Genomic DNA, 12138 nt, shown 5'->3' with positions numbered 1-12138 from the left:
CCTAGAGCCCGTGCTCTGCAACAAGAGAAGCCACCGCAATGAAAAGGAGCCCCTGCTCTCCACAACTAGAGAAAGCCTGCATGCAGCAACGAAGACCCAACTCAGATAAAAATAAATAACATTTTTAAAAAAATAAATAAAAAGATCATTCAGATTTCTAAAATCCAAACCTTAATTTATCACTTCATTTTATTTTGCTTTTATTATCTTTTAGTAGATTAAAATACCATTAATCATACTCTACCTAATATCTTAGGAAAATTTTAAAGGGGAAAACAAAGTAAGTATGTTAAAGGAAAAAAAATTTGGTAAGCAAATGTGAATATGAAGCTGGATAAACGTGAGAAATACATATAGGATTCTAACTTGAAAATAGAAAATTCAATATTCCTTAAGTATACTCAAAGGAATAAATTTTTAACTGGAGAATCAGATCCCAAAATGGTTACAGTATAAAGGTACATTCAATTTTGAGTCAAATTTAATTTTTTATCCCAGATTTTATAGAGGAACACTGATGTCACCTCCAGATCACTGTTCTATTACACCCTGACTCTCCACTCCATTTAAAGTCCATATTTGTAGTTTAAGCAGAGATTCTGAAATCTGGGGAAAAAGTCTATAAAACATATATGGTACTCGCTTTCATCTTCCCAGGTGACTTTTAGTAAGTAACAGTCTTCCCCTCCACCACTGCTAGCTAGTGACTTCAATATTATTGTTTTTTTATATTAATTAATAAAATATTTACTAAGCATTTCAGATGAACTAAGTACCTTCTAGACACTGAGAAAACAAGAATTATGACCTTTGCCTCAGGCTATTTAGAGTCTAATAGGAAAAATTAGACAAGTAAACAGTTAAAATATAATGTTATAAGTAATAAAATAGGGATAATATAAATGTTATGAGACTGTACAGGAGCAACATCTAGCCCTGCTAGTTGGGAAGGACCTGAGATTATAAAGTAGAAGAATAGTGTTTCAGGTAGAGAAAGTAGCATGTATAACCACCTAGAAGTAACACAGCATTAATGTTTGGGAAATTTAAAAAACTCAGTAAGACTTGGCCAATGACTGGAAGAGGGATAAGGAATATAAACTCCACGTGGACAGGGACTAGGTCTATTTTGCTCAGAACAAAGGCCCTAGATAACAGAGTGCCTGGCAAGATAGTGACATGATAAACATTTGTTAAATGAATAAATTCATTAGGTGGAAAACACTGGAAGAGAAAGAAGTACAGCTATGGAGATATGAGTTCAGTTTTGTGAATGCTGAGTATAAAGTGCCAATGAGAACACCCCAGAAGACTGGTCTAGTAGAGATAACTGGCTCTGTGGGTCCTGAGTTCAGGGAAGAAAGAGTCAGACTACAGATACAGATTTTATTAACCACCCAGGTAGCAGCAGTGATGAGCACCCAAGGTCCAGACTATATGAAGCTTTTTCCAAATCTAATTTAAAATACAACCTTTCACCTCACACAAAACAGAAGGTGCTGAGTAATTACCTAAATGGACCTAGTAAGAAGAGATCAAGGCCTAGGACAGAATTCTGAAGAATATTTAAGGGGCTAGCAGAGAAAAAGGAGCCTGAGGAATGACCAGAAAAGTACTTTTAACACACTGAATTCAGACTTTTTCATTCTCCCAGACTGCCAATGACCTTTAATTCCCCTTCATATCAGATATCTCCACCACTACCACCAATACATGATCACGCTGCTTCACAAGTTACATCTCAAATGTGATGCTCTTCCCTTCTTTAGCTACCATCTCTTTATTCAATACCATCTTTTCCAAAGTCTTTAACCCACTGGTACCCCAATTAGTTCCTACTTTATTAAGTCCACTAATGCCCTCTTTAATGTATTTTATTCCCTTTCCAGAATTTATTTCGTGGTCAACTATTTGCACTCCTTGCCAGCAATGAGGTTTACCTTCCCAGAGACATTACTGTAAATCAGTGGTTCTCAAGTTGGGGCAATTTTAGCCCCCAGGGAACATTTGGTGATGTCTGAAGACATTTTTCTTTGTCAAAACTGGGATGGTGAGGAGAGGGAGCTGCTGGCATTCAGTGGGTAGAGGCCAGGAATGCTGACCACCCTACAATGCATAGGACAGCTCTCCATAACAAAGAATTATCTGGCCCAAAATGTGAATAGTGCTGAAGTTGAGAAATTCTGCTATAAGACAATGTCCCACTATAGTATATGCTCTATGCCTATGCTCTTTTATTCCTGTTTCAAAATCATAGAAGTCTCTACCTAAAGGTTTCTTAACAACTTTAAGTGTACATATTCACTGCTACTTGATATAAAAAGAACTCATTTTATTGATTCACCAGAAATGCTATATATAAGTGGGAATGAATGGCCCTAGGAGTAAGTGGTGGGATGTGCCGGGGGGAATTAAAAGCATAAGATAAAATGACAAAATTTTATAGAGTATTTTAGTCAAATATTTATTTAGACAAATACTTGGGGACAAGGCACTTTTATATTGAAAATAATGGCCATATGTTTAGACTAAACTATAAAAGTTCAATGAAATTTCAGGCTTTCAGTAGAAGATAATCATTTTCTTTACAAATCAGACTTACTGGTGAGGAAAAATTTTAGAAGCATTACCCTGGAGACCCCAGAGAAGATGCCCAACTCTTTCACATTTTACTTAGGTCCTCAATTCCAACCATCAGCTTCAATAACTGCTCCTATCCAATCTCTCTTAACACCTCTACACTCTCTCTTCCTTCCCTCTTCCCTCTTAAAAACTCTCTAGACTGTAGGCTCCATTAAGGCAGGGACTCTTATTTATTCCTGAATTCAACCCCTTACATCAAGTCAAGTGCCCAGCACTGAGTACACACAATAAATGTTTTCTGAAAAATAAAAAATGAATAAGAAAAAATAACCTCTCACTAGGGGGAAGGAGGGTGTTGGGAAGGGAATTACAATATACCAATTACAAGTGGTTCATGATAAAATGCCAAGATGAGTAAACAAAGGGCAGAGATGGCAGCAAAACACACATGCAGGCATTATTACTTAAAATAGGCCTTGTGGTCTGATAGCCCCCTTGATGACTCCCTTCTCACAGGTTTTCAGGGAAGCAAAGAATTCCAAAAGGATGTGGCAAAAAATCAGAAAGAGAAAAAAGAAGAGAGACTAACATACACTATCTGAGTAGTTAAGAAGTTTAGGGATAACTTCTAAATTTTGGAGAAAGGATTTTACATCCTACAGTTAAATAAAAATAAAAGCAACATGTTAAGTATCTGCTGCATGATGTCAAAGAAAAGCTACTGTGACATGACAATTAGTTCTAATCCAAAGAACTATCACAAAGGTATACAAAGTTCATTCAAAGTAAAAAGTCTGCTTAGTTGCTATGTAAGGATTTGCTAATTTTTTTGTTTTTTCCAACAGGACTATAAGAATTTAGATAGACAAATGAGCATCATTCTCTGCCAAAAAAAAAAAAATAATGCTATCATTGACATTTCTTTGGAGGGATATGCCTATAGAGTCAGAGTCCTTGCAAAACTGAGCTCACAGCTTTCTAATCACTTTTGTTTCTGACTCCAATTTTATTCTCTGAATCTTTACTGCCAAGCTTGGGTTCAAATTAATTTTGGATGTCTGCAAAAGTCAACTCTCTCCTTAAAGCATGAACATTTGCCCCTATTCAGTATATCCATTAGAATGTGCCAGTAGGCTGTCCCCACATGGTCTAAGCAACACTGTACACTCTTAATCAACGCCAGTTCGCAAAGTGTAGAAGATCCTAGGAGTCCCTGAGACTCCCACTTAGGGAGTTCACGAAGTCAAAACTGTTTTCATAATAAAAGTAAAACATTACTTGCATTTTTCACTTTCATTCTCTCACAAGTATAGAGAGGAATTTTCCAAAGCTACATGTGTAATGACATCATCACTCTTGATGGCTCATGGAATGTGTGCTTGTATGTATATTCTTTTACTTTAAAAATTTCTCAATTTTAAATGGGACCTAATGAAACTTAAAAGCTTTTGCACAGCAAAGGAAACCATAAACAAGACAAAAAGACAACCCTCAGAATGGGAGAAAATATTTGCAAATGAAGCAACTGACAAAGGATTAATTTCCAAAATTTACAAGCAGCTCATGCAACTCAATATCAAAAAAACAAAAAACCCAATCCAAAAATGGGCAGAAGACCTAAACAGACATTTCTCCAAAGAAGATACACAGATTGCCAACAAACACATGAAAGGATGAACATCACTAATCATTAGAGAAATGCAAATCAAAACTACAATGAGGTATCACCTCACACCAGTCAGAATGGCCATCATCAAAAAATCTACAAACAATAAATGCTGGAGGGTGTGGAGAAAAGGGAACCCTCTTGCACTCTTGGTGGGAATGTAAACTGATACAGCCACTATGAAGAACAGTATGGAGGTTCCTTAAAAAACGAAAAATAGAACTACCATATGACCTAGCAATCCCACTACTGGGCATATACCCTGAGAAAACCATAGTTCAAAAAGGGTCATGTACCACAATGTTCACTGCAGTTCTATTTACAATAGCCAGGACATGGAAGCAACCTAAGCATCCATCGACAGATGAATGGATAAAGAATTGGCACATATATACAATGGAATATTACTCAGCCATAAAAAGAAACAAAATTGAGTTATTTGTAGTGAGGTGGAAGGACACAGAGACTGTCATATAGAGTGAAGTAAGTCAGAAAGAGAAAAATAAATACCATATGCTAACACATATATATGGAATCTAAAAAAAGGTTCTGAAGAACCTAGGGGCAGGACAGGAATAAAGACGCAGACGTAGAGAATGGACTTGAGGACACAGGGAGGGGGAAGGGTAAGCTGGGACAAAGTGAGAGAGTGGCATGGACTTACATATACTAACAAAGGTAAAATAGATAACTAGTGGGAAGCAGCCCATAGCACAGGGAGATCAGCTGGGTGCTTTGTGACCACCTAGAGGGGTGGGATAGGGAGGGTGGTAGGGAGACGCAAGAGGGAGGAGATACAGGGATATATGTATATGTATAGCTGATTCACTTTGTTATAAAGCATTAACTTAACACACCATTGTAAAGCAATTATACTCCAATAAAGATGTTAAAAAAAAAGAAAAGGGAAACTAGAAGAGGAATACAGCGTAAAGCTTACTTTGATAAATCTATACACAGAAAAAGATGGATGAAGAGCTGAACTCGGGAAGCATAGATCATACCTACAGTGTGAATACCCGACTGTTTGGAAAATTGTTCTTTTTAAATAACTCTCAGCACTCGATGAATGATCTAGCAATCCAGTATAAAATAAATCAATATTAATATTAATATTGCACTACAATTATCATAAGTACTAAATCACTATCATTGCTATTACTGCTTCTATCATGTTTTGAGTTTTTACTATGGCCCAGGCTTTGTGCAAAATGTTTTAAATAGCAGTATCTTATTTGAATCAATCATTCAACATGTATTTAACACGTGGTCTGTGTAAGGTATTGTTAAAGTCTCAAAACTTTACAAAGAGGTGTTACAGACTGAAAAAAAAAATTCTCAATTTTAATCTCTTCTACGATAAAACATCAGTAAGATATTTGAAATAAAACCTCACAAAAGCAAAATCTCTTTGAAGTCCTCAATAATTTTTAAGAGTGTAAAGGGGTCCAGAGGTCAAAAGTTTGAGAATCACTGCCTTAAATAAATAGAATTTTTCAACCTATTTGGATGATATGAAAAAATACAGCCATAAGGTAATAATATCAGTCTGCAATACACTGCAGTCAATATACATTATCAAATAATTTGCTCAAGAGTTTTAATTAAAAGTCACTTGGAAAAAAGCTATAAATTATATCACGTTTTTAAAAAAGTCCTTACACTAGGCTACCAAATACTTATAATTTTAAAATGATATTGAATACAGTTTAGTTGATCTTCCCAGTTCTCAGGAAAAACTGAAAATGACCTTTGTACCTACCACACTTTAAGATGGCAAATTCTTCAAGCATAGTTATTATGTAGCTAGATTTTACGGTAGTAAATACTGAAATATTAACTCACATCTTTTTTTTATTGTCTCTAAAGAATTTAGAAACAATAATGAAAATGACTAAAACTTGTCTTTTTGTGTGTGTGTGTGTGTGTGTGTGTGTGGCCATTCCCCCGGCACCCGGGATCTTAGTTCCCCGACTAGGGATCAAACCCATGCCCCCTCCAGTGGAAGCAAAGAGTCTTAACCAATGGATCGCCAGGGAAGTCCCTTGTCTTTTTTTTTAATTGAGATAACTAACACTGGTTTATAACATCATATAAGTTCCACGATTAGGACATTATATTTTGACTCCTATATACACTACTGCGTGCTCACCAAGAAAAGTTTAGTTTCCATCTGTCACCATACAGTTGACCCCCTTTACCCATTTCACCCTACCCCCAGCCCCTTCCTCTCTGGTAATCACTACTCTGTTCTCTGTTTTCACATTTAACCCACATCTTACCTTTAAAAATAAGTACATAGAAAGTTCATGTGATAATTCCTTAATCTAAGAGTTTAAAGTTAACACTTGCTACATTTTTCTCATGTGTAAGTATAAATATTTGTTTGAAACCCTCTTCCTCAAGTTAAACAAGCAAAAATTTAAAAGAATAATTAACAATTTCGATTTTCGATATTTTAATAATTAACAATTAACTAACAATAAAAGAATAATTAACAATTTTGATTTTCGATATTTTAAAAGGCAAAAACCTCACTTGGGTAGAGGAGAGTGTTAGTAGGAATACTCCAGCACTTAGTATTTACTTTACATGCCTTATGCAGAGTCCAGTAAAGCAAACACCACAGCTTGCTCTGATACTCTTCCAACCTGCCAAGCAGTTCTCAGAGCCTTTGCCCGTGCTGTTCTCTCTACCTTTAACACTCTTCCTCCACGTACCACATGGATTCTTCCTCACTTCATCATTCAGGTCTGTGACCAAACGTCACCTCAGAGAGAACTTTTTCTGACCATCGTATCTAAAGCAGCACCTCCATCACTTTCAATCCCCCTTTTCTGCTTTACTTTTGAACAGCACGTGCCACTATTCAACATGTTATATAGTTGTTAACTTGTCTCCCTAACTAGAATGTAAATTCCAAATGCTGGGATTTTGTTTTCTTCATTGCCGTATCTCTAGTAACCTGAACAGCTTCTAGTATGTAGCAGGACTCACATCTTTGCGGAAGGGAGGGCAAATGGGAAGAACACAAGTGCACGAGAGTCTGGGGCAATGGGAAGAACGTTACTAGAGTATAACTACCCTTGTGAGCTATACTGTCACTGAGTAGCCCTCAAAGAAGTAGATTTGTTTTAAAAAGTAATTCAGAGAAAAGAAGATTTTCTAGTTGAAATAAAGATTATTTAAAGTTTTCATGTGGGGACAAACTCAATAAACAGTGGGACAAAAGTAAATATTATTTTTATTCTTTAATGCCCTATTAATAGTTTCAAACAATTTATTTTTAAAAGTAAAAACAAATATTAATTTACATCACTGTTAAAACCCTGTAGGTCTAGGATTACCTCTTAATGGGGAGGAGGGGGAATACAAACAAGAAAAACGTGGATGCTTCACAAAAGAGAAGTTTATCTTTCTGAACCAAAATTATATTTGAATGGAAATCATTCTCAAACAACGTAACACCTTAGTAAAGAAAACATTCTAAATATAGTTTAACCTTTTCTTAATTTATCCTAAGTCACTGTAGTGAATATTAGTGATTGTATTTTATTATAACTCTGTAATGTTAAGAAAATTAAAAGTTATATTTAAACCCTCCCACACTTCTGTACAGGTCTTATTGTGTACCTTCTCTTTTTCTCTTAATTATTTTTCTGTTATCATACTTTATCACTCCTAGGAGATAAGCTTCCCACTACTGCCCTAACCCATAAACTGACTCTTATTCCTTCTGATGTTAACCTCTGTTATTCGCTGCCCTTCACGCACTTCTCTTTTGATTTTGTCATCTTCTCTTTTAATTTTTGTAAACTTGGGCACCAAGCTTTTTGCCATTGGCTTAGGGAAATTAAGCTATTTTTACTCAGTGTGTACCAGCTACAACATACAACTAGTAAGGTATCCAACTCTCAAGATTACTTTTTCCATTTTATCACAAAGCGTTCCATCATCTTTGCCTTACTTTCTTATCTATTGGGGAAGTAATGTTATAAAGTAGAAAGGGATTTGTTATCAAGTCATCTGCGTTATATCCGACATCTATTAGCTACACAACTTCAGATAAAATAACCACCTCTGAGACTCATTGTCCATATTTGTAAAATGGGATATATCAACATCTGTCCCTACCGGAGCATGAGCTCTGGTTTCAATCATTCACAGACACTGGCTCTAACACTAACTATATGACCTTGTAGAATGGGAATAAGACCAGTACTTACCTTGAAGAGTTCCTGTGATAATTAAATACATATAAGGTGCTTTGCACACAGTGCCTGGCACAACTTAAGCACTCAATAAATGTCAGCCACTATTAACTATGGATTTCTACTGAAAGATCAAAACAGGCTGGAATACAAATCATGTCTAATAAATTATTTATTAACTCTAGAGAATTGTTAATCTATAAGTAATCAACATATCTTTTGATACTTTTCAGCAATTCTTTCACTGCTCAGAGTAACTCAGAGGTTTCTAGTTTTGGTCTTTTTTGTTTTTTTATACATAAGTCACAGCTGCCCTAGAAGGTTAAAAGGTATCAGATACCCACCTAATAACTAAAAAGTTACACAGCTACTATACCAAACTTACTAACAATGAATGTCAGATAAATTCTAAAGCCTATAACTGTGAAATAATTTTACTCCAGTTTCTTAGCCATATTTTACTAAAGGTTCAAATGTATGACATACTCTTGTATTCTATATAACCCCTGTCACCATGTTCTTACTTGTCAAATGGGAATATGTGACTTTGCTACTTCCTAATACTTTTGTGAGGAGCAATTAGTGCTTACAAATTTTTCACTGTTATCAAAGCACTGTCTCACAGCATAGTAGGAGTTAGAAACTAACTCATTATTATCATTCTGAAACTATTTAAACATCTAGTAATTACAAATAATCTGCCTCAAATATTCTAAAAACACATTAAACCTTTACCATAAAGGTAATTTAGAACTTGTTATATAATTTTGTTCATCACAGAAGAAAGCTTTTTTCTCCTACTGATCACAAGTCATATTCAGTTTACTGCCATTCTTATAGGGTTTTTTTTTACCAATTTTTTTCAGGATACTTAAGAAATATACTAAGCTGTTGATGATTACAATAATTACATGCACAAACACACACTTTTTTCTCTCTTCCAAATGATCATTTTCCATACTTACCTTGCCACTAATGACTTCTTCTAGTCGTTCCTGGGGTGTCTGTCCAGCTTTCTGCCTCACCAAAACATACACTGAATTCACCTTAGGACAAGACCTCAGCAACTTTTCCAGAAGTACCTTCCCTAGGAAACCAGTAGCTCCAGTGAGGAGGACATTCTTGCCTTCATAGTATTCTGGGATTGAAACCATTCTGATCCTAAGGAAAATATGACAAATAAGCATCACTTCAAAGATTTATGTTCATTGTTACATACTGAAAATCTCTTGGTATTCAAATAAGTATTTTCAAGGACAGGCAAAAATCAAAGTTCAACGTTAACACAAAAGGGGACATTAACGTTTGGCTCATTGTAGTAAGGTGGAAAGTACAGTGAACTGCAACACTGGCTTCTAATCCCTGTTTTTACCTGGACCACCTCAGACAAGTCACTCACCTTCTCTGGGCCTGGGTTTCTTTAGTACAGTTTGTACCAAGTGACCTCTAAAAATTCCTTCAGCAATAAGAATCCAAATCTTCACTTAAACCTCAGTTAAACCCCAAACATGAATAAGTGGTGTTTCTCTGTCTCCAAAAGTATTTATAACACCAAATAGAGGTCAGCAGCAAGACTCAATTGCCTAGCTTGTATAACATGGTGAGGTGTCATATTCACCTATCATCACCAGTTGAAACAAGAGGTAACACCAAGTCCTTTCTTTTACATGTCTGTAGTGACAATATATTCAAAAGGTACTTAAACCTCCCTTTTAGTAAGAAATATAGTAAGGAATATATAGACTGACTTATCCTCCCTACCCAAATTCCACTGAAACAGCAGAAAAGAGAGTATACTAATAGAATGAACACACAAAAGAACCATGATGAGTGGAAAAAATGAGATGCAGAAGGACTCATGCAGTATGTCACTATTCAAGGCTCAAACACATTCAAAATGATGCTACTTACTGTTTAGAAATGCATATACATGATAATATTAATAAATTCATTAGAGAGAGTATAATACAATCAGAAAAGAGAATAAGAAGCTTCAATTGTATTTATGTTTTGTTTAAGCTAAGGAGTAGATACCTGTATTTTATATCTAAATTTTTCACAATTATAAAAAATTAAATTCGTAACAATCTGAAAACCCATTAACAAGCAAAAAGAAAAGAAGGAAGAAAGGTAGGAAGGAAGGCAAGAAAAAAGAATTTCAAGAAACAGATGAGACTAAACTGATAGAGAAGCCATAGCATAAGAAATAACAACCTAAGCAAAACAAACATAGGAAAGCACCATAAGGAGGCAAGAGCTGTCCCAACCCCCTAAATAGAAAACACCAAGTTCAGGATCAAGAAGCTGAATAAAAGCTTAGGGAAATTAAGGTACCTAAAGGTTGCTCACAGAACAGCAAAGCCACTCCTGACAGTCTTACTTCCTGTATAAACTTTGGCTCCCAGGCTTAGTATCCAGATCTGCTGAGAACATCCAGCATGGCTGCTAAGGACAAAAGAGAAGTAGGGCTAAGTTTGAGGTTGCTCTGTACATCCACAAATGGAGGTGGGGCACTGGGAGAAAGGAAAGAAAAACAACCAAAAGAAGAAAAGTCTTCAGAGCACTTGTCCCCCAGAAATAAATTTTAGGTTCTCAGATTATCTGGCTGCTGCTGACCCTTAAAACAAACTTATACAGAGCTCGCAGTAATTCCACTTGGAGAAAAGATCTCTTGGAAAATCAGGCTTCAGAAAACTGAGAGGAAGGCAGTATCAGCTACCAAAACCAATCATACTAGTCCTTCATAAATATGGATAACTAAGGATCATCAGATATTTAAGAAATATCTACAAAATTAAGAAGGACCAAAATGAAAAGCAACAGAACCAACCACGAAGAAAACTAAAGTAATGAAAAATTTACAGGAAATTTAAATTCTAAAAAATACCCTCCAAGTCATTCACAAGAATATTGCATCCATCGAGTAAACTACTATGAAAAAGGAACAGAGAAGAAGAAACCATTGGAGACGGAGCTCTGCCCACCACAGCAACAGCCAGCTCTACCCACCACCAGTCCTTCCTATCAGGAAACTTGCACAAGCCTCTTAGATAGCCTCATCCACCAGAAGGCAGACAGCAGAAGCAAGAAGAACTACAATCCTGCAGCCTGTGGAACAAAAACCATATTCACAGAAAGACAGACAAGATGAAAAGGCAGAGTGCTATGAACCAGATGAAGGAACAAGATAAAACCCCAGAAAAGCAACTAAATGAAGTGGAGATAGGCAACCTTCCAGAAAAAGAAATCAGAATAATGATAGTGAAGATGATCCAGGACCTCGCAAAAAGAATGGAGGCAAAGATCAAGAAGATGTAAGAAATGTTTAACAAAGACCTAGAAGAATTAAAGAACAAACAGAGATGAACAACACAATAACTGAAATGGAAAATACACTAGAAGGAATCAATAGCAGAATAACTGAGGCAGAAGAACGGATGAGCGACCTGGAAGGCAGAATGGTGGAATTCACTGCTGTGGAACAGAATAAAGAAAAAAGAATGAAAAGAAATGAAGACAGCCTAAGAGACCTCTGGGACATCAAACACAACAACATTCGCATTATAGGAGTCCCAGAAGGAGAAGAGAGAGAGAAATGACCTGAGAAAATATTTGAAAAGATTATACGCGAAAACTTCCCTAACATGGGAAGGGAAATAGCCACCCAAGTCCAGGAAG

The 12138-nt window shown here is 35.9% G+C and overlaps 1 protein-coding gene across 4 annotated transcripts in view; it reads right to left on the bottom strand.

Moving 5' to 3' along the window:
- The window catches only part of FAR1 (fatty acyl-CoA reductase 1), a 91921-nt gene that overhangs the window by 49299 nt on the left and 30484 nt on the right, over positions 1–12138 (bottom strand). For all 4 annotated transcript variants that reach the window (XR_003791495.1, XM_029208629.1, XM_029208630.1 and 1 more), the window contains one exon: positions 9426–9621. Coding sequence is in view for 3 of the 4 variants with exons in the window: in XM_029208629.1 (XP_029064462.1) it covers positions 9426–9614 (189 nt within the window). In the remaining variant the exon portion in view is untranslated. The remainder of the gene's footprint in view (positions 1–9425; positions 9622–12138) is intronic.

Source organism: Monodon monoceros, unplaced genomic scaffold (genome assembly GCF_005190385.1).
Source record: "Monodon monoceros isolate NGI ecotype Baffin Bay Population unplaced genomic scaffold, NGI_Narwhal_1 Super_Scaffold_7, whole genome shotgun sequence".
NCBI classification, from domain to species: domain Eukaryota; kingdom Metazoa; phylum Chordata; class Mammalia; order Artiodactyla; family Monodontidae; genus Monodon; species Monodon monoceros.
This window is presented reverse-complemented; position numbering and strand designations above follow the sequence as displayed.